The sequence below is a fragment of the Stegastes partitus genome, unplaced genomic scaffold (genome assembly GCF_000690725.1).
Source record: "Stegastes partitus isolate 25-593 unplaced genomic scaffold, Stegastes_partitus-1.0.2 Scaffold482, whole genome shotgun sequence".
Taxonomy (NCBI): Eukaryota; Metazoa; Chordata; class Actinopteri; family Pomacentridae; genus Stegastes; species Stegastes partitus.
This window is the reverse complement of record NW_007578213.1, coordinates 150,175-171,430: the sequence shown is the minus strand read 5'-3', so window position 1 is coordinate 171,430 and position 21,256 is coordinate 150,175. Positions and strand designations below refer to the sequence as shown.

Genomic DNA, 21,256 nt, shown 5'->3' with positions numbered 1-21,256 from the left:
TAATTTTCACAGGTAATGCTTCGACAATTAATTCAACCATAAGTAGGTAGTTGCATAATGACACAGTCCTATGCTAAGTTGCCAGAGTAGCTTACACGGAAATGAATTAGTTAATTAGTGTAAACCATGAAGACGACATTTATCCAGCTGGGTTCCATTTTTTAGGTTTTTAAGGCTTTTTTTTTTTTTTTTGCCTTTAATTTGGATCGTTGCAAGTAAGGCAGAAAATGTGGCCACACAGAGATGATCACAAAGCTGGAACCAAACCAGGAATGTTGCGGTTAACGTGGTGCTCATCACATGACAAACCAGTAGAATGTTTTAATTGTAAACATTTGCAGTAACAACAGCAGTCAGTGATGGAGTCCACGTACTATTATTGTGCATATTGTACATAAGTATAAATCTGAGGTGTTTGTACTTTCATTTTGCGCTACCTCATACTTCTCTGCTCCACAAATCAGAAGTACATATCATACTTTTAACTCTCTTTTTCCAGCAGCTTTGGTTTCATTATATATGAATACTTTGCTTTTAATACAATATTGCACCTTAAACATTAAGCATCAGAACACTTCCTTCCATCACTGACAGAGTCGAACATGGTAATTTTACTTTTACAAAAGTCATCTTCTTCTTTCCTTTCCTACCACAAAAGGCCTGTTGGAATTTTTGTATGTGACATTTTTTGGCAAGGATTTGTGGGATGTCTTGCCTTTACTAAAGAGTGACAGTTGAGAGCTGACAGGAGTGAAGCACTTAAAGATGGGAGATGCAACACTTTGTGATTACATGTAGGCATCTGTTTGTTATCTTTTTAGTGGTGTTTTTAAAAAAATACTTTTCATTATATGGGTTTTGGACAAGACAATCTATGTGCTTGAGAAAAACACTTTCAGTTGTCGATTTTAAATAGGCCCATTTGTAACATGAACAGATGCTGTTAGATTATTACAGAGTCTGTGCAAAAAGACGTGTCCGAAAGTCAAAATTTCTTTTGATGCTCCCTATAATTAATGCTACATGTCGACATGTTTGCAAGTAGTTCAGGAAACTTTCATAGAACAGACATAGTATATTGTTAATGGTTGCAGAGTCCTCGTTCTGATGCAGCCACGATGCGTTTCTCATGAAGTTACGACATGTTTGTATGCAACTACAGTACCGAATGGAAAACTGCAAGTAAAATGCAACCAGTGTATCCATCATAGAGTTGTATGTTTTCTAACATCACTAAGATGTATTGATTTTTGTACTGCACATACTTAGATTTATGGCTATGTGAAAACAGCCAGCAGCTTTATGAGTATAACATTTACAGTACACAGGTGATTGATGCTTATACTGAAAACTAGGGGCCATTTTCCATCACATCTAAACTTTGCCTTGACCACACATGTCTGTCACCAGTTCAGAGAGCATTTGAATGCAGCTGACAGATATATAAATGGTCATAAATGGTTCCCTGGACAGAATGTTGAAAAAGCATTTAACCCCAGAATGAATGATCGTGGACCTCCCTGGATTTACCCACATTAAAAAGACACTTGAGCATCCTGATACAAATATTGGGTGATTTGTCGGCTTTTTTGTCATTTCATGACATTTTAAAATGGCATTTTGTAAACTTCAGACAGCGTGAATACAATCAATATGAGATGAGTTAGGCCTGTGTTTCCAAAAGGCTTTTTGTAATTTAAGAGTCTGTGTACAAACATCTGATGATTGAAAAGCAAGTACTCGATTATACTCACACACAGATGATTGGATCTTACCAGCTTGTAAATACAGAGCGGCGTGGGCCAAATGCTTAACATTTACTGTGCGCCCCTCATCACTCTCCCTCTCTCCCTTGTTCTCTCTCTGTGTCTTCGCGTTTCATTTTGCTCTCGCACTCTTTCTCCCTGAGACCACAATGCGCACACAAACCCGTAACACACAAAAATGCTCACAGAGTCAACCCCCAGTGCATCCACAATACACCAAATGTCACCTTTTTTCAATGGAAACAATAAAATCCCCCCCCCAGGGTTACTAATGCCCACAGGTCTCAACACATACCACCCTTGTTATGTCTTCTTCCCAGGGCAGGGAGTTATACATTATGTTATCTCTCTAATCTGCAAACCAGCTGCAACTGGAAATGAATTAATAACAAATAAAATGCGCCCAGTACATAAAAATGTGTAGATTGCCCTGGGGCACCTAAACAGGAAACAGTGAAACAATTAGACTTCTTGTTTTGTTCTGACCTCTGTTTTGTTTTGTTCTACTTAGCTGCTGAATAGAAGGAGCTGGAGATAGAGACTGTTGTTTTTCTGTGTCTGTAATCACCATGGTTAAGCCTCCCTGGTCATAGCAGGGGTCAAATCTGTGTGAACACCCACTTTTTCATCCTACAGTGAAATTAAATACAGTGTTACAGTCAAGCTCTATAAATGCTATAATTCTCTGCTGACTGCAACCCACACCAAGTGCTGCGGTTAGCCACCCAGGCCTATACAGTGCACGCATGTGATAACAGGCAGCGATACGGCGTCCTAATTGCTGGCCTGAGTGCTATTGGAGGGAGTTTTCAGCAGGTTTCTTTTTCACTTTCGCTCCATTTGATGTCTTTGAAGTTGGTCTTTTATCTGCCTTTGCTCCTGATGGCTGTTGTCTTTGGTGCAGTGCTGTGTGCGCCCTGCTCTTTGAGCACTCCTAACATGTAACAAAGGCAAGCCCTTGGAGAGAAAAAGAAGAGAAAGGGAGCTCTGTCTGTCTCTCATACGTTCTCACATAGATTCATACACACAAAACGCATGCTTACAAACAGTATATACAACGCGCTTAGCAGCAGCTATCCACTTGCAAGGAAAAAATGCCTCCACTGTCAGTTAAAAAAAAAAAAAAAGTGCTCTGTGTGATTGTTTAACGTGCCCTAATTTGATAAAGGGCCAAGTGCGGGAAATGAGAGAGTAGTGTATTTGTCTCAGGGGTTGTAGTGGGGTAAATATAGCAACAAGACAGCACCAGTTGATATGAAGGATTCCATGGTGTCGAGTGCTGTTGTGACTCACCAGGCTGTGATGATCTGTATGTGTGTGTAGGTGTATGAGTTTCCTTCCATGCATTTGGATTTTCATATTTATGTGTCCAGTGTTGTTTTTCATTCATTTGATTAATATAATTGGCCTTCTCTTGACTCAGCCAACTCAGCGTGCAGTGATCCATTACAATAGGGAGAAAGTGAGAATGTGTTTAAGTTGAGGAAGGAGGGAGAGAGAGAGAGAGAGAGAGAGAGTAGAGGAAGGCAAGCAAGCGAGAGGGGTAGACGGGGAGAAGAATCCAGCATGGCTGGCTCCCGGCTGGCTGTGTGGGGGTGTGTGTCTTAAGAGTGTGTTGAGAGGAGAGTGCGAGCGCTGGTAGTCTCCATGTCTAATCAGAACACTTGTGTGTCCCCGTCTCATTGTCTCCGAGCAGAGGCCCTCCACTCCAGCGCTGCACCTCAGGAACACGCTGATAGCTGTAGGAGCACTCCACAGCTCAGGCAGGAATCAAGACTTTGGACTCTTGTCATGAAGAAGGGAAGGGAGGAAAATGTTGCCTGTTGTGGGGAAAGAGAAAAAAACTGCAAAAACGGAGACAAAATGAAAGCACAAAGTCCACTCAGGTACACAAATCCTTCAGGTGAATGGGAAATAATTATCTTATACATAAAATGATTGAACATCCCTATGGCAATGAGTTAGTGGCACAACATTAGATGTATGTGACTCAACTTTTCTACAAGAAACAACTGGATATCTTAATAATGTCTAAATTAAGATGACATAACCCTGTGATGAACTTGACCCTCCCACAAAACTCAGCCGGTCACACTTCTCCTGAGCGGGACAGTCGCGGGACGAGGCGCGCCCCCGACTCCGCTCTTTCTGCTCCATCGCGGGACGAAACGCGCGCTCCCGCCTCAGCAGTTTCCCCAGTTCCGTCTCCTCCATTACTGGCGGGGCTCAGAATCAATAATTCAATAGTTTTGGCGTCTAAATCCTGCCCCAAACGCCGAGATACACAAACACTCCAGACTGTAGCGCAGACTCTGTGAGATCAGTATTAATTAATAGCTAAAGACATTGTGTTTTGTGTGGAAATATCGGAAGGGTAATGCGATCTGGATTCCTATAATTATAGGCTCCCGTGTCAGGTGTTTATTAAATGTTCAATAAGAGGCGGTTAAGATGTCAGGAAATGAATCAGGCGAATTTGTAAGTCAAGTGAGGCAGGCGTTAATAAAGCTCTCTTGTTCTTTTGTTTTGTTTTTTTTATTTTTATTTTTTTGTGCAGAAACCCTGGCTTTGTTTTACGTTGTGAGTTGTTGTATTTTCATTGATAATGTCCAATTTCAGGGCGATGGCACAAATAAAACGAAAAAAATAACTAAAAATCCCCAGCAACATTTGCATTCAGTGGAGATGGGCAGAGGGCCAAGCTCAGGCATGATGAGCATCCACAACTGCAATGGTATGATTGCACCGTTAACCTATAGGCCTGCTACTTCTCGTCTCAACGTTTCTTATCATAATGCACATCTTAAATGTTGCTGATGCAACAAAGTGCAAGTTTTGCAATTTGTTAAATGACTGAGGCTGAGTAATGTTTGTAATCGAGGCATTTATATGCGGTTACAAGCTGCTACAGATAAAGCAGTGGGCAGTGTGTAATTCGATTAAAAATCCATCTTTGTTTTATATAATTTTTTTAAGAGTTTGGCTTCCGGAGAGATTTAATTCCCTACAACAATTACACCTTTAAAACCAAATGAGCCTTTTTAAAAAAACACATTATAATTACGTGCATTTTAGGTGCATAAAAGCTGCAAAAGTTTATCATTTTTGTTGCTGAATGGCCCCCGTCTTTTTATCCTGCATCTGCCTGGTTTTGTAGCTTGTACTGGAAATTAACCAGTCCTACTCTACAAGCCCTCCATAACCAAACTGAATAATGCATCGGTTTGGCATGGGCGCTGCAACAGACACCCATGTTCCTGACTAAACGGGCCTGTCACCACTGTGACGTTATCAAAAGACCTATAGCTACAGGCATGAATTATTAAAAATCCAACGCTCCCAAAGGCTTTACCGGCCATAATAATAATAATAATAACAATAATAATAATTTAAAAGCCAATTGATATTGTAAAAAAAAAATAATGTCAACCCATTAAAGAAACTTTAGTTAATTTATTATAGGAACGAAAAACAATTTGTTTAGGTGGATTCACGTTTCACATGTGATGGAAAAAAAAGAAAATAAAACAATTTCATGAATATTCTTTTTCTTTTTTAAGAAACCCGTGCCTCAGGTGAGTTCACTTCCACTGTTATAAAAACATCAAAATTACATACAGAAAGCACATGATTTTTCTTTTTTTTTTTCTTTTTTTTTTTTTTAATACACGGAAATAAAGTAAAATACAAAATGAACAAATTCCCCACAAGGCATTCATAAAGCCACTAAATAATAAAAAATAATGCATGTTTCTTGTGTATGAACATATTTTACACGTGCCCGTACCGGTTCGCATACAGCTCTCGTGTTACTGTGAGTTGTTTGTTCACTGTGGTAATGATGATGCCATTTATGACATAATTGCCCTCCTTTAAAAGGGGGGACAAATCACCTTGTAAATATGGGACACTAGATCGGGTTCTCCTGACAAAAAAGAAAAAAAAAAAAAGTTGAACATAGCCTACACGTGTTTTTAGAGGAGGTCCAAAACAAGGTCAAATAGGCCAAACATTCAAGTGAGAGGTGCCCTTCCTCTGGGAGGGGTTGGGGGTGAGGGGGGAGGATGGCTCACATCACGTCATCCGTGAACTCATGCAAACACTGCTGAAGAAGAAACAGAGGAGGGAGAAACACTTCACAAATTGTCTCTTTTTTTTTTTTCTTTTTTTTGTCAAAGAATTCCCGCTCTGTCCTTTCACAGAGAAAAGTGTTGTTTTGAAATATACCGAGGCCAGCCTCTATATAGGTTCAAAATGAAATCAGAACAATAATAATATAATATTAAAACAGAACAACTGCAGAATGGTTCGCCTTGTTTGACAAAGTATCGACCGACCCAGCTGCATCCTCCTCCTCCTCCTCCTCCTCCTCTTCCTCCTCGGGGTGTCCCGGCGGCCTCCTCAGCCATGTGGCGGCGCAGCCTCGCTGTCCATCCGCTTTTTTTTTTTTTTTTTTTTTTGGGGCCAAAAAAAAAAAAAAAAAATCAACGTGTGTATGTGTAGGCTATCACGTCACAGTCTCTTTTCTTTATCTCATAAATAGCCTATATTTTATATTTATACTCGTCGTCCTTCATTTTAAAAAGAAAAAGAAAAACATAAATAAAGTCCATGGATAATTTTTCTCGCTTTGTCCATTTTTTTTTGTTTGTTTGTTTGTTTCTTTGTTTCTTTTTCACTTTTGTAAAAGTTCAGTGTCTCTCCGTCCGTCCTTCCTTCTGGCGTCACAGTCCCAGCGCGGCCGTGTGCTTTTTGGCCTTCAGTCTCAGGTCGGCGATGCTGGAGTTCTTGCTGGTGTTTTTGGCGGCGGCGGCGGCGGCCACCACCGAGGCGGCGGACGCGGACTCGGCCGCGAGCGTGGCCAGCGGCAGGCCGAACGGCGGCGCGGGAAACATCATGTAGGGCGCGTGCGCGGCCAGGTGAGAGTGCAGGTGGTGCTGCGCGTGCGCCACGGCGCTGTCCAGCTGCAGCTGCGCCTGCACCTGAAAGGAGAAGGGCGGCACGTTGCAATGACTATCCTACGGGACGGGACGCACGGATGGGGGAGAGAAGGGGGGAGAACATGCGTTAACTTTGCAGTGGGGGGTCATTTCACCAGTGTGACTGCAGATGTTAGTAGCCTGTTACTTATAATGCTCCCTTTTTAATGTGGTGGTTTCTGGAGTGTCTGTGCGCAGTGTGCCATCTCGTTTCTGGGGACTTTGTCTGTTGGCTGTGCTGCAACTCTTCTGAGTCAAAGGTCAAATTTGAGTTTTTATTTGCAGCATGAAATATAATCTCAATCCAAGCTGCCATGGCCTGAGGGGAATCTTGTGGGCTTTTTGCCTGCAATATAATAAACTCACACCAGATCAGTGGCGCTCAAAGTGAGTACTCAATACAGAATTTTACTGCTGCTGTCTAGACTTTCTCTGCCACCCTCACATGCAGGTGCACTCTATCTACACCCTGCATGCCACCAAACATTATTTAATTCAAGGTGTAATTTTAGGAAAACATTCAGGAAGTGCTGGTCTTGGTTAGGCCACAACCCGGCTATCTATTCCACACCTCGCAGGCCTACTAATATGTTTGTTTGCTCCAGTTAAATAGGCATGAAGGTGGTCCAAAAAAAAAAAAAACAATAGAGGGAATTTTCCAATTAGGCTGTACAGACTACGCTGTGTTGGCACAGTGTTTTTGTCAGTGTGGTAATAAGAGTTTAGTTACCCCCTACATTGGAACTGGAGTCTCTGCATAGCACTTGGGCAGAGCCAGTGCCAAGACAGCAGTCGGGGGATTGGTCTGATTTTAAGACTAGACGCTTCAAAGTAACTTGCCTGTTGGAATGGCATCCGTAAAGCCCCCACGTTGACATATGGCGCTACACGACAAGCTTCAAACTGATTCGCTGCTCCAATCAGGACTCCTGCAAAAACACAGATGATAGCCTAATTGTGAGGGGAATATTCAGCACGCACAAAGAGTGAAACTGTGGGACTGAATGCGCAGCAGTGAGCTGATTGTCGGAGTAAACTTTAATAACGTCCAAGATAAACAGTGCACATAAAGACATCTTTTTGATGACATAATTAACTGGAAATTAAACTACCAAGCAAATGATAACGGTGCGTAAAGATGAAGGGCGTTGCATGCATTGGAGTGTATAGACAGCAATAGAATAGAATGGAATAGAATAGAAATATATATTTTGTCTTTGTGGGATCGTGCAGGATAAAAGCGTACCTTTATGTAACTGGTTCTCCTGCTTTCTGCATTTGGCTCTTCTATTCTGGAACCAAACCTGCAGGGACAGAAATTAATTAGAGACCTACTGATTGGCAGCTGCTTGTGAGACCATGTGTAATTCCTCTCAAAGTGACAACAACCGCAGAAAAACAATATCCCCGAGGAGCACTGAAATATTAATGACACTGCTTAACCCCAGATTTTAATTATTACATTTAGTCTACAACAAGGGAGAGTGAGGAGTGTGGGGGGTTGGAGCAGGGAGAGGAGGAAGAGAAAACAGTGGAGCAAAAAAAAAAAAAAAAGTAAATCCACGAAAGAGAGACGTTAAAATGGGAGACTAGAAAACACTCTTGTTGGAAATGTGCAGGACTGTTGGACTATAATAAATAACCTTGTCAGCGTTGGTTTCATCTTTCTATAGATTAGTGTCCCCAAAGAGTTGAATGGAGTCTCGGATATCGAATAGCAGCAATGCTATTACGGTTTTGGACATCAGAGCAAAGCGATCTGAGAGCATCTCTCCCTCTTTCTCTTTCCGTCTCCCTCTCATTAAATGACCGCTGAAATTAATTACCCTTATCTGCAGAAAATCCATGTCAGAGAAACGCTTAAATGCCTCGCAGTTTTGTCTAATCACCGCCATAACACGTACTTGCACACACACAAAAAAAAAACGCTTCAAAGACAGCTCCCTTCTCTGTCTCTCTCTTTTTTTTTTTTTTTTTGCTCCTGTTGAAATCGACAAGCGTCAATTTCAGAGAAACGCCTTGGAACACAGATTAAACGATTTATTACTATGATAATCTGCTTTGAATCTCTCAGACAAAGCTCGGGCTAAATTAGCCCACAATTCAACGTGTCAGTCTGCAATCTCCCTTACATTAGGCCCATACACACACACACACACACACACACACACACACACACACAGTGAAAGCATGATTGAAATATCATATTGATTCGGCTGTCAGCTGGCTTCATTTATTGATCACACTGTGTGTCAATCGGAAGTCCTTTTGTGCACGATTCAGGTATAATTTATTGCGATGATAAATGCACTGCAGTTATTGATTGAGGCCGAATTTTAAGAAGAATCCAAATAAATGTGTGGTCTGTGCATGCAACTGGTTTAAGATATAAAATAAGATATAATACTCTAACTGAGATTTGAAAAAAGAGAGAGAGAGGGGAGAGCTGTGCTTGATTTGGCTAGAAAATAATACATAATTTATGCAAATCCCCGAGCTGTGCTCCTTCTTGTTCGGGACACAATGCGCCTTATTGGGGAGATTCCAGTTCAGGCCGGGAGAGCCCTGCAAAAAGCTGGTTTTAACTTTTTTTTTTTTTTTGGGTGTGGGGGGTGAGTTTGGGATCTTTTTGGGCCCGTTTTGTGATTTCTTTTCTCCGCCATATTCAATACAAACGCTCAGTCCTCCTCCTGAGCCGGGCCATAAAAGAGTCTGGAGTAAGATGTTATGAGGTTTTTTGATTAAAAAGAAAAACACATGAAAAGAGTTGTCTATATGTCCATTGTCCCCCCCACCTCCTCCTCCTGCTCGCGTTACACAGGACATGTCTGAGCCCCCCTACCACCACCACCACCACCAGCTCCCACTCCCACACACAGCCACCCCCCTCCCGGACTGGATGAAGCCTTACTGGGTTTCTGCGCAGATGGTCCATCCCCATGAAAAACTACACTAACAAACAGGGCCAACACACACACACACACACACACACCCAGCAAACTGAAGGCAAATGTTTGTAGGTGTATTTGTTTCACTTCTATTATTTGGACAATAATAATAATCAAACAAAGAACTCTCGTGACATAATCAGGCCTTAATGGAGACGATTAACGCAGTAAATAATGAGCACATGCTGTGAGAAAAAAAAATCTAATCAGGGAATAAATTGGAAGATGGGGGAAATAAGCTCAAGTTTGTTCCTTCCTTCTTTAAGATCAACTTATGTCATCTTGCCCTCGGAGGTCCTCTGAAACAAATCCAGGCCTGGTGAGGTTTAAGCAAGTGTGTGTGCATCCTCTGCATAAAAACCCTCCATCAAACAAAAATGTTATCGAGCACTGAGCGATGTTTTTATGCGGGATGCCAAGCTTATCAGAACAAAAAATCAGCGAGGACATTATTAAAATCCCTTCTGGAAAAAAGAAAATAAATGGGAGAAACACGGGAGTCTGTGTATTAGTATTATTATTATTATTATTGTTATTATTATTGGAAACATTAGATTCGGTTGCCATGATGGTGATGCTGTTGCTGATTATGATAATATATTTTTTAAATATGTTTCAGGGCTATATTTTGTGCTTTTAGATTTAAAATGAGGTCTCTAGAGTTCACTTAGTTTGTTAAACAGATCTTCATACTCCATCTCTTATTATTATTGCTCTTATTAGTATTTGTCGTTGCTTTTTTCTAGCAGCTTAATCCACTCTTCCTACCTGTACTCGGGCCTCCGACAGTCCCAGTCGCTGGCTCAGCTCTTCCCGCATGAAGGCGTCCGGATAGTGGGTCTCGTCGAAGAGCCGCTCCAGCTCATTGAGCTGCTCTAATGTGAAGTTAGTCCGACTTCTCCTCTGTTTGATTTTAGTTTGTGTCTCGTCCTCGATAGGCTTCGAGTCCTCTTTCCTTTCTTTCACGTCCGTGGTGCCTGAGAGGAGAAGCAAACATCAGCATCATGTGGCTGCGCGCTGACCTCCAGTCTCATCAGTGGCCTTCACAGGATCACACATTTATCAAATGTTTCCACGCGCTTTAATTCGGGATAAAGGCTTTACGCACACATCGGTTGGATGCAGCTGAAACATTAGGCTGAAAACGATACACTCACCTACATGTGCGAAGTGTGTACCTCACATTAAAGGGAGGAATAATGGCCACAGCGTGCACTTTATGTATCTATTTTACTCGCAGGCAACACAAAATATCGAGAAATGATCGACCTATGTATTGAAACAAACCTCGTGTCAAAGAAAGAAAGAGAGACGTGCCCTCAGATATCACAGAGCTATCAGACCTCGGATGTTTTGTAGAGCTACATAAAGCTCTTTAATTATTAACTGCTTATAAATATGCAACGCTGTGCCCACTGTTGGATGTCTGATACATGCTTGTCGCAGTTCCGCTTTTAACCACGCTGCCCATGACGAGCAGATGTCTTTTTTTTTTTTTTTTTTTTTTAACAAGCCACCCAACTCTAAGATATCTTGTCCAGTGTGTTGTCACATTTTGTCCAGGTTTCATAATACACAGGCTGCACAGGAAACATGCAAAGCTGCTGCACTTTCCTTTAAAAAAAAAAGAAACAAAATGCTTGGATTTTCTCTATTTAAAATAAATACACACAATCAGTTCTTGCTTTATAAAACATCAACCGTTTAAAGAAATTGTTGCACGCATTTTTTTTTTTTAAATGCAGGATTTACTTGCTGTTATTTTTGTTTTGCATTTATATATTTCAAAATGAATTATTAAGGACAACCACAAAAAAACAATTCCTCCACCTGGTGTTACTATTTGATATTTGTAGATATTTATTGTGGCACCTGATGTGCTGCTACACCTGAAGACACATATTTGTGACCTGATGATTTCCACCTTTCATGTGCAGCTATTTGCACGCCAGTTTTGTGATTCCTTTTGGTTTAAACACAGCCATCATAGGCCATTCAAATGATACGTACTGATTCCTAAAATATTCTACAGTCAGTGCTGCTTATGTGATAAATAAAACATAGAGTTTTAAGCAGGCTAAGCTGCAACGTTTACGCAAACTTTAGGGCCACAACGCATCTATGTGTAATCTTATGATTTAAAAAAGAATGCAAGAAACTGGGCTTAAGTTCTGTCATATTATAGAAGAATTATTAGTTTTCCACTGGAGGCCTTATTGTTTATTATTAATAGTCATTTTCTGATGTAGTGTATTTGTAAATTGAAACTTTAAAAATGTGCCATAACTACTAAACTGCAAAAAATCTTGGGTACATTTAAATATTATAAGCAATATATCTACCAAACAGCCTGTTGTACAGCATTTTAGACTGTGCACAAGGTAAAAACTGACACGAACTACATTAAAAGCTACTTTCAGAAACCCCATGTAACATACTCCCTTCTCATTCTCTATCGAGAATCAGGTTAGTTGTCTGTTCGTTTCATTATCTGACGCGTAATAATGAAGCTGTTTCAACTGTTTGGCAACTTAAAGCGTGGCTCTCTGTTAGACCAGACTTCATCCCTCCTCTATCAAGTCCTCCAGACGTCCCTGCGTAAAGACCATGCAGAGTACACCATGCACTCCTACCGTCAATGAGTTTGGGGCTCCCGGCGTCCCTGATCCTCTCCGGGCCGAGCATGTCCGTTTCCCTGCCCGGCGAGAGCGCAACGTTCCGGGTAACGACGGCCGCCTCCTCTCGGCTCCCGGGCTCCGCGGATAAAGCCTCCCTGCTCCCTGCTCGCGTCGAGCCGGTCTCCAACACCTCCCTGTAGGTTATCACTTCCTTCTTCTCCTTCACTTTCTGATCGAAAGACTTAGATACGAAAGCGGTGAGCTCTTCCATCACTGGCTTCTCTCCTCTTAAAAAAAAAAAAAAAAAAAAACGGAAAAAAAAAACCACACACACACCACCACCACACACTCACTCACACACACTCTCTCCCTTTGCTCCACGACAGCTTAAGACATCAATGGTGTGGCTCGTTTTAAAGTCGACCCCCTTGAAAACGACACAAGGTGATGCAGCCAACTCTGGGTAAAAGGTAAAAAATATATGAAGGTAGATGTTCTTCTCAGCCAATTCCTCCTCCTTTGGTTAGCGGAGTTGGGAACCTGCTGGTGATCCTCTATTGAAGTCACAGTATTTATACTTTGCGGCGCCTTGCCCCCTTGATCCGTGCAAATTACCTCCCCTCAGGATGCCGGGATGAGCCCCCCTTCCCCTTCACTGATACGAGAGAGAGCGAGAGAGAGGGAGAGAGAGAGAGAGGAGTAAAAAAAAAAAAAAAAAGAAAACATTAAGCAGCACCGCCGCTATTGGCCATTAATCCGAGATTGACAAGAAGGACTAATTAATTTAATTAAGCGCTCATTCGCTGCTATTGTCCTGAGTTAGTTTTTTAAACACCCGGGAGATGGTCATGGATCTCTCTCTCTCTCTCTCTCTCTCTCTCTCTCTCTCTCTCTCTCTCTCTCACTCTGCAGGGGTGTGGCTTAAAAAAAATCTGAAAATGACAAGAGGAGAGGGAAGCACATGGATGAGGAGTCCTTCCTCAGTATATATCTCTGTGATCTGGGGAGGGGGAAGAAAGAAAAAAAAAAAAACAGGACGGCACAACGATGACACGGGAGAGAAGAAGAGGTGAAAGCGGACCAGCTGGGACGCCGAGAGGAGCAGCATCGACTTATACAAGGAGCTTTAGATCAAGTTCAAGTTAACACGTTTGGCTTTAACCCCCTCTTAAGTTGCATACACTTGGCTTTAGGCCTGTTTTTTTTTTTTTTTTTTTTTTGATAAAGTTTTCAGTGTGTTTTCTGTGCGTTGGCGCGTTTAATTTGAAGGTGAATTTGATCACTAATAAATTACAAATAAACAGAAAAAAAAATCTCAAGATTTATAATAAAAAAGTGCTGCATTTCGAAACTGAATTGAAATTGTAGCAACATTTTTGAACGAAATTGTTATTATTATTATTATTATTATTATTAGTATTATTATTATTATTATTATTATTACACGGAAGCCTGACGTGAAAGTTTAGTACTCCGTGGGGCAAATTATTCAATATTTCCAACGTCGGTTTTTGTTTCTAATCAGCAATTATGTATTTTGCATTGCGATCATTAGAGAGACTATATCGCTTAATATTAATTCTCAGTGGACTTTTTAAGCCATTAGGATGTTAAATAGCAGCTAAACATTTAATTATAGTGCCTCCTGCGATGCGTTGCCATTGGGCTCACTAATTAACGTTTTCAGCTCGCCGTTTCTTTCTCTCTCTCTCTCTCTTTTTTCTTCCTTTTTCTCCCTCTGAAATGATTGCCTATATTTTGCGGAAAAATAAATAAACAATGGTCCACTTGCGGTGAAGGTATGGCGAATGCCGCGGAGAGAAGGCAATTAAGTGGGAAACGGGACTGAACATATAGCCAGACAAGAAACAGGATACAGAGAGATTTTTGAAAACGTCGGGATGAATTTGATGCAAAATTAAGCATGTTTATTGATAATCTATATAAAGCCCTATTTCCACACAGGGGGTTCTAACAATTCCCCTAATTAAATATTAACGATGTTTCAGCTTGAACCTTAGGCATTAATTACTATTATTTCTGCTGCATCTGAAAGCAGGATGAATTCTCACAGTGTTAAAGCAGCGCCTTGTTTCTATTTGCAGTGAAAACCCTTCATTAAATAGTTTATCAGCCGTTCCTTTGCGCGTTATCGATCCATCAGTCAGTATAGTCCTATTGGTTGTTGCACCTTCAGTCCTGTTTTACATTTCATGAAGTAATTAATTATTCTGCTTTGCTGAATATTTGTTTCTATGCTCTGCATGCCCCTGCAACTCTCCGTGTGTATGTTGGCGTAAAACATTATTGTCTGAGGACTTGACCTCATGCAAATCATCACTGACATGTTACAACTCACACATGCATTTCGTTATGTTATCTGCGGGTATTGCCAGATCAAATCGAAATATGTGTAGCCCATCCTGTATAAGCTACACAGACATTATAAAGCAATTCATTTTTTTTTTCTGTTGAGTCAAAAAAAAAAATGCACATAGTACAACATAACAGTTAGAAATCATGGGTGTGTTGCTGCTACATTAACTGACCTCCTACTTCTAAATGAAAGAGTGCTCAGTAGCAACACTGGAATAAGCATCATCCAGAGATATTCAGTTTTGAAAAGCTATTTTTTTCTTCCTCGGTTAGTCAGTAATAGTGAAAAAATAATTCTTTAACTAGGCACACTGAATCAAGATGTTTCCTTAAATCTCTAAACCAATGCACGATACTTGCTTACACTGTATTGGTTTATGTTAATATAAATTTTGCAGCTTTAGAAAATACTTAAAGCAGCAATAACAATAAATGATGCTGTAGTTAGGTCTAATTTTATTCTGAGAAATATCATAAAGCACCAATTCAAACCATGATGAGACCTCAATCGATTGCTCCGTGTTCGAGTCTGCGTCCTACTCTCGATCGATGCTTTCTGGTTTGACGAGTAGAGTCTGGTGAGCGGTGCATGGCTGAGTTGTGGAGATACACAACGATTTAAAGGTGAGGAGCGGGCTTTTCATTTCAGGGTAGCTTCTCTGTTTGTTTGCCACACTTTCATCTTTCATGTGACGTTTACTAAATGACATGTGACATATGTTTACTGCTGAGCAGCGCGAAGGCTGTATCGAAGCAGGAACAACAGCCTACCGCTAGATAAGTTAGCACAGTTAGCTTGCCAGCTAGCCTCCATACAAAACACCGGTGTTTATTTATCTCCTTTATTTTCTAAACATTTACTATAATGTTGTTGTTTCCGCTGTTACAGTGACTCAAATGGCATAAATGCTACTTCTCTGCACCTTGTTAACGTGCTGAAACAAAGGCTGAATGAACTTGCACATAGACATCTCTGTGTGTGTTTACAGTTGCTATTGTATTAAAGTACTGTGTTTAAGAGATTTGCAGAAGGATGTGTTATTGATTGTGATAAATTAAGAACATTCACGTTGATAATTTGGGTTTATGTCTGGGCTAAATGATCGCTAAAGGTTGTCAGAGTGGTAGCAAATGAGAAACCCTTGTCCTGTGTTTGTTATGGCAGCTCACAGTCCGCCAGCATGGGTCGGCGCTCGTCTGACAGTGAGGATGACAGCCGGAGCAGGAGGAAGAGAAAGCAGCGGGGCCGTTCATCCTCCTCTTCCTCGTCTTCCTCCTCATCCTCCGGCAGCAGAGTGACAAGCAGCCGAAGTCGGAGGTCCAGTCGCAGGAGTCGTTCTCGCTCCAGAGACAGGAGGTGAGCCTGCGTGCGATAAGATTTTCTGTCTTAGTAAAGGCAGAAGGGATAAGCCTGAGTAGGGCATTGAGCTGCTGGAGTGTCCGTGAGCAAAACAGAGTGTGTGTCTCCTCTAGAGGCACTGTTTGGTGCTGATGCTGCATTTGAACCTTTCTGAGATGCAAATTCGTTCAGAAGTAACTTGAGTTTTATTAGGTGTTCAGAGTTTCCGAAGAACCTAAGATCTCTATCCATCCATCTTCTTCCGCTTATCCAGAGTCGGGTCGCGGAGGCAGCAGCCTTAGCAAAGCTGCCCAGACTTCCTGATCCTCACACACCTCCCCCAGCTCTTCCAGGGGGACCCCTGGGCGTTCCCAGGCCAGTCGAGAGACATAAAAGTAAAGCACATTCTTGTAGATTTCTTGTCTTCTAGATATAGGTACTTACCATTTGCTGTATCATCCATCCATCCATTCATTAATTATACCCGCTTTATCATGTAGCGACTCGCAAGGGGCTTCAGCCTATCCCAACTGACATTTGATAAGATGTGGAGTACGTGTTGGAGCGGTCACCAGTTCATTGTGAGGCTAACACAGAGAGAGAAAGAACTATGAACGCTTACACTCATACTCACATGTACAGCCAGTTTGTAATCACCAATTAAACTACCGTGCATGTCTTTAGACTGTGGGAGGAAGCTGGGGCACCCATAGAAGACCCACACATGTACAAAGAAAACTAGTAAACTCCACACAGAAAGGCCCCAGACAACCAGCAGGTTTGAACACAGAGCAAGTTAACCACTGTACCTCTGTGCTGTCCTGAGTGAGTTTAGTTGTAAACTTTAAAGTGCATTATCAGTACAGATCTAGTAGCTTCACTGCCAACATTTATCTAATATGTCATCGGGCTGCAAGGAACAATTGTTTTCATTGTTGACTATTTTGCAGATTGTTTTCTTGAATAAACAATCAGTCGTTTGGTCTGTCAGAAAATGATGAAAAATGTCTATCCCAAAGCCTGGTTTACTGACATAGAGGAGTAACGGAATCAGATAATGTTCAACTGTGAGCAGCTGGAATTAGAGAATTCTAAGACCTTTAGAAGAAATTGATTATCAATATAATTGATGATTAATTTAATAGTTGACAAATAATTGATTACTCAATTATCATTGCATCTCTAGTATGTTTATTTCAGAAAAGGCATTCTGATTTGTCGTGGGAACTGCGTAGGCTGACATCAACAATAGCTCTGTTGTATTCAAGCAATCCAGTAAACCATGATCGTGTGACAGTCAGCCAACATACCAGGACCCTGAAACAGAAGCAGCTAAATGGATTATATATATCACAAATTTATTGTTTGCACCTGTGTTTCTCCTACTGTGACATGTCAAAATGTCTTCTGAAATTCATGTGATAATTTCTGGCATTTGCATTTTTCAGAGCCTAATACAAATACATTTGTATATCCGCCAGTGCATGAGAAAATGCTGGGTATTGTATTGCTTTGGCTTCAAAAACATCCCTAGAGTAAACCAGTGTGGGTAAATGGAGAAAAGCCATTACTGAAAAATAACTGGAAAACACATTTGTTTGGATTTTATGTAATTCAGGCTTTTTCTCAACATGCAGTAACTTAATTGAAAAGCAAGAGAGAAGTAACTTTTTGAATTCGAGAGAAGTTTGGTTGTTTGGCGTATATGTTTGCCTTCAGTTTAAACTAATTCTGTGCAAGTACATTTTAGCTACCAGTTGTTCATATAGTTTTGGCTGTATCGCCCATGTAGGACTGATGCACATTTTGTCATTTTACCACTGAGTTTTTGATTAAAAAAAACATCATGATGCAAGATTATTTCTCAGTAATAATTCACATAGAACAATGCCAGACAAGGACACTGCTACGACGACCTAGATGTGAAATTTAAGAGTGAAATATACATTTTACAGTAAGATATTCAGAAAATGATGTATATGATTGTTATTTTAAGAACTTCTACATGCACTGTTGCTTGTGTCAAAGCGCAGTTGTAGGCAAACTGAGAGGACTGGAAGTACAATAAGATATCAGAGATGCACCATATCATATTGTCTTTCTTTTCTTAAATTTCTCAAGAAATTTAGGATAAATTACTAATTTTGTGTCTAGTGTCTACATAAAAATGTGAAGACTTGGCATTGCTGGAGCAAAAACTTTGAAGAAATAACCACTTTAATAAGGTTTATCCCACAATCATTAAAAAACAAAACAAAAAAAAACACTCTTTGATATTTAGCAGTTACTGAGGAAGGGGGAGGTTCAGTAATGATCAGCCATCTTTGCAAGTGGCTAGTGACTGGACCTGGCCTCAGTCCATCCATCCATCCCTCCATCCATCCATCCATCCATCCATCCATCCATCCATCCATCCATCCATCCACAGCTGCCACTGGCTGCATGTGGCTGTTCAGACAAGGCCAGTTGATGGTAATTATTTATGAGGCTTGGTCAAGGTCCATTACTGCTGATGGGAAGTCATTGCCTGCCTGCACAGGGTGGGGTCTGGTGCGTAGTGTAAACCCCGGGCCCATAGTCCCTCATCTATTAGCCGTACGTTTTGATCAATTAGCCAAGACCTTGTGCATGTGTCTGTTGAAACTAGTTCCTTTAAATAGGCTCATGTGAAAGAAGACACAGAGGCTGTAGCACTTTCAACCTCTTCGTGCACAAACAGTTTTACGTGTGGTAAAACAGAAGTGTGCTTATTCTTTATGAGGGTGACATCATGAGCACATAATTAACATGTACATGCAAGGAGACAAATTGTACTCAGGCCTGCGTATGTGCGAAACAAGAAAAGGAGCAAGATGGGGAAAAGTGTGTGTGAATGAGCGAACGATGTGAAATCCAACTTGTTATAGGTGTTATGTGTATTCAGGTGTAAGCCTTCTGTGTTAAACTTCCCCACTGCATCTGTTTGAGTCATTATGTTTCATTGCATGATGCTCGCGCAGGCTTTTGTGAAAATGTGCGAGCTAATGCCACCTTCCGAAACCCGTCAGCTCACTACTGTGGGTTTCTTCTGTGTAATGTGTGAAGTGGTTGTGCAGGGGCTGTGGAAGTTATTTCATAAGGCCCCGCTCTTGGGATCCAGCCTTTAGAATACTAATGGATCTTTGCTGCGCTACTCTAAGTGGTACAAATCTGGTTTGATAGTTCAGCCTCTATGTTATTTGTATTGCTTGCCTTTTTCTTCTCTTCTCCTCTATCTCGCAGAGCTCCCATAGGACCGAGTATGTGTTTTTTTGGGGGGGTGCGCTAAAAAGATTTGGGTATTTTTGGCTTTGGTAAAACAAAAGAAGAGATTTTGAATAATGAATATTGCACAAACTGTTTGTGCAGTAGGAGAGGGGGGTTCCTGCATTTACATTCACCCCCATGAATGCCTCCTGCTACATGATATCAATAGGAACACGGTGTAAGCGGTGTTTGGAAAGTAGATGCTAGACACACTGCTCTAGCCACATTAAAGAGCAACAGAGCTGTAAAAGGCCCCTGTGGAGGAACTGTAGGGCAACCTGCATGGGTCGGCAGCTTTGGGCCTTGAATGAGAGCGTTCACTAATGCAAAGTAGCTGTCAGTGCTGCTTAAAATAGGTTAGATTGTTGGGGACATCAGGACGTATTTGCTCAAGGAAATCAGCAGCAAACCATGATGTAGGAAAACAACAATCACTTCTGCAGAAGAGGAAGAAATTTCTGATGGTGCTTGGGAGGGCAAAGTGGAGCATAAAGAACAGAGCTTATGTGTGAATATTTTGGTTTTGCGTGGCTTTTTTGTGAATAGTGTATATACAGGAAAGTTAAATGACCATTGTAAAATTCTAATTACTAATGACAAATTTATATTCTCAGGAGTCTAAGGACCCACTGTATTTCATTAACCATACTGGGAAATAAGAACTAATTTGTATGTTGAACTGTTGCTGATTTGCCAACATTGCACAACAAATAATTGTGTGAAAAAGAACCTTGCTGCATGATTGATGTTTTGTTTTAAAGATTCTGCCAATAACAGGGTTAAATGCATATTTTTTTCTGTCTGTGGCCTGTAGAAGAAGAAGACGGTCCAGCAGCAGTTCGTCCCACAGTTCATCTCGCAGGAAGAGGAGTCGAAGTGCAGAAAGAGACAAAGGGCGGAGCCACCGTTCACACAGGTCACGCAGCCGGGACAGGAGGTATCACCATCACACTCATTATTCACTTCCATTCTGTACCTGTCCTCAGATTGCTATATAAATAATAGATAGTTGAAGTTTGCTACCTGTGTTTTGAATCAGGTCTTATTCATTAAAGCCATATATTCAGAAAGGAATGTGTAATAAGTAATGTCTAAATTATTTCGGAGTGAGAAAAAAATTCTCTTCACAACCATTTTGGATGTTTGTATTACAAATCAGTGTGTTAAATGCCATTACAGATTTTTCTTATTAAAGGCAAAAAAATTTTTTGGGAAGTTTAATGCAGTGTAAACAACACATCATTTTGTATTTATGTCATATGTCATCAGATGGAAGCACATGGAAACTTGCGTCTCAGGTCTGGATTACCGTGTTGCGTGTGCATGTAGTCATGTTTCAGTTTGCCGCAGCTATCCGTCTTATTGTATGAGTATTAATGAAACCAAGACACGCAGAGACAGCAGGTCATACACAACACTGGTCCAACCCGTCTGCCCAAACCTCTTCTGGAAGCAGCTCTCCTTTTCACTCATTAATGCAATTAAAACATCATTAGCCATACATACTTTGTTGAATTATTATTATTATGTAGCTCGCTCTGTTTTTTGCAGGAGACACAGTTATTTATTCGAGACTAATGTGTACACACCTGCAACATACACACACACACACGCACGCACACACCCGCACACACACACACACACACACACACACACACACACACATACACACTGAGCTATAGCCAGTCATGTGTCCCTTTCAGAAACATAAAGAGAACGTCTCTGTGTGTGGTGGTCCATGTCATTAGCATAGCTAATCTGGTGCTAATGAACCAGTAAACTGTGCTGTTTTTAAATCCCTCTCTCTCACACACACACACACACACACACAGAGTCACTAACACACAAAAACATGCACAGACGCACAATTGAAGAAAAGGTTGTCATAATATATGCGTGAGCAAGGCCCTTTGTTTACTTGTGTATGGCTGCGGGGGAGAGCAGA

The 21,256-nt window shown here is 41.1% G+C and overlaps 2 protein-coding genes across 2 annotated transcripts in view; one reads left to right on the top strand and one right to left on the bottom strand.

The window, feature by feature from the left end:
• Positions 1 to 6,490: 6,490 nt before the first annotated feature.
• Positions 6,491 to 12,582, bottom strand: shox2 (shox homeobox 2). The gene is made up of 5 exons (XM_008287002.1): positions 12,327 to 12,582; positions 10,462 to 10,670; positions 7,992 to 8,049; positions 7,586 to 7,674; positions 6,491 to 6,748 (listed from the first exon to the last, which is right to left on the bottom strand). The coding sequence occupies exons 1-5, from the start codon at positions 12,580 to 12,582 to the stop codon at positions 6,491 to 6,493; spliced, it is 870 nt and encodes a 289-aa protein (XP_008285224.1).
• Positions 12,583 to 15,239: 2,657 nt separating this feature from the next.
• Positions 15,240 to 21,256, top strand: part of rsrc1 (arginine/serine-rich coiled-coil 1) — a 118,458-nt gene continuing 112,441 nt past the window's right edge. The window contains exons 1-3 of the mRNA XM_008287001.1: positions 15,240 to 15,311; positions 15,853 to 16,044; positions 20,126 to 20,248. Coding sequence (XP_008285223.1) covers positions 15,869 to 16,044; positions 20,126 to 20,248 — 299 coding nt within the window. The 5' untranslated portion in view covers positions 15,240 to 15,311; positions 15,853 to 15,868. The remainder of the gene's footprint in view (positions 15,312 to 15,852; positions 16,045 to 20,125; positions 20,249 to 21,256) is intronic.

Coding starts and splice junctions, on each gene's coding strand:
- shox2 (XM_008287002.1), bottom strand. CDS start 12,582: ATGGAAGAGCTCACCGCTTTCGTATCTAAGTCTTTCGATCAGAAAGTG. Junction 10,671..12,326: donor GAGCCCCAAACTCATTGACG/GTAGGAGTGCAT, acceptor TTCTCCTCTCAG/GCACCACGGACGTGAAAGAA. Junction 7,675..7,991: donor GGAGAACCAGTTACATAAAG/GTACGCTTTTAT, acceptor GTGTTTTTGCAG/GAGTCCTGATTGGAGCAGCG.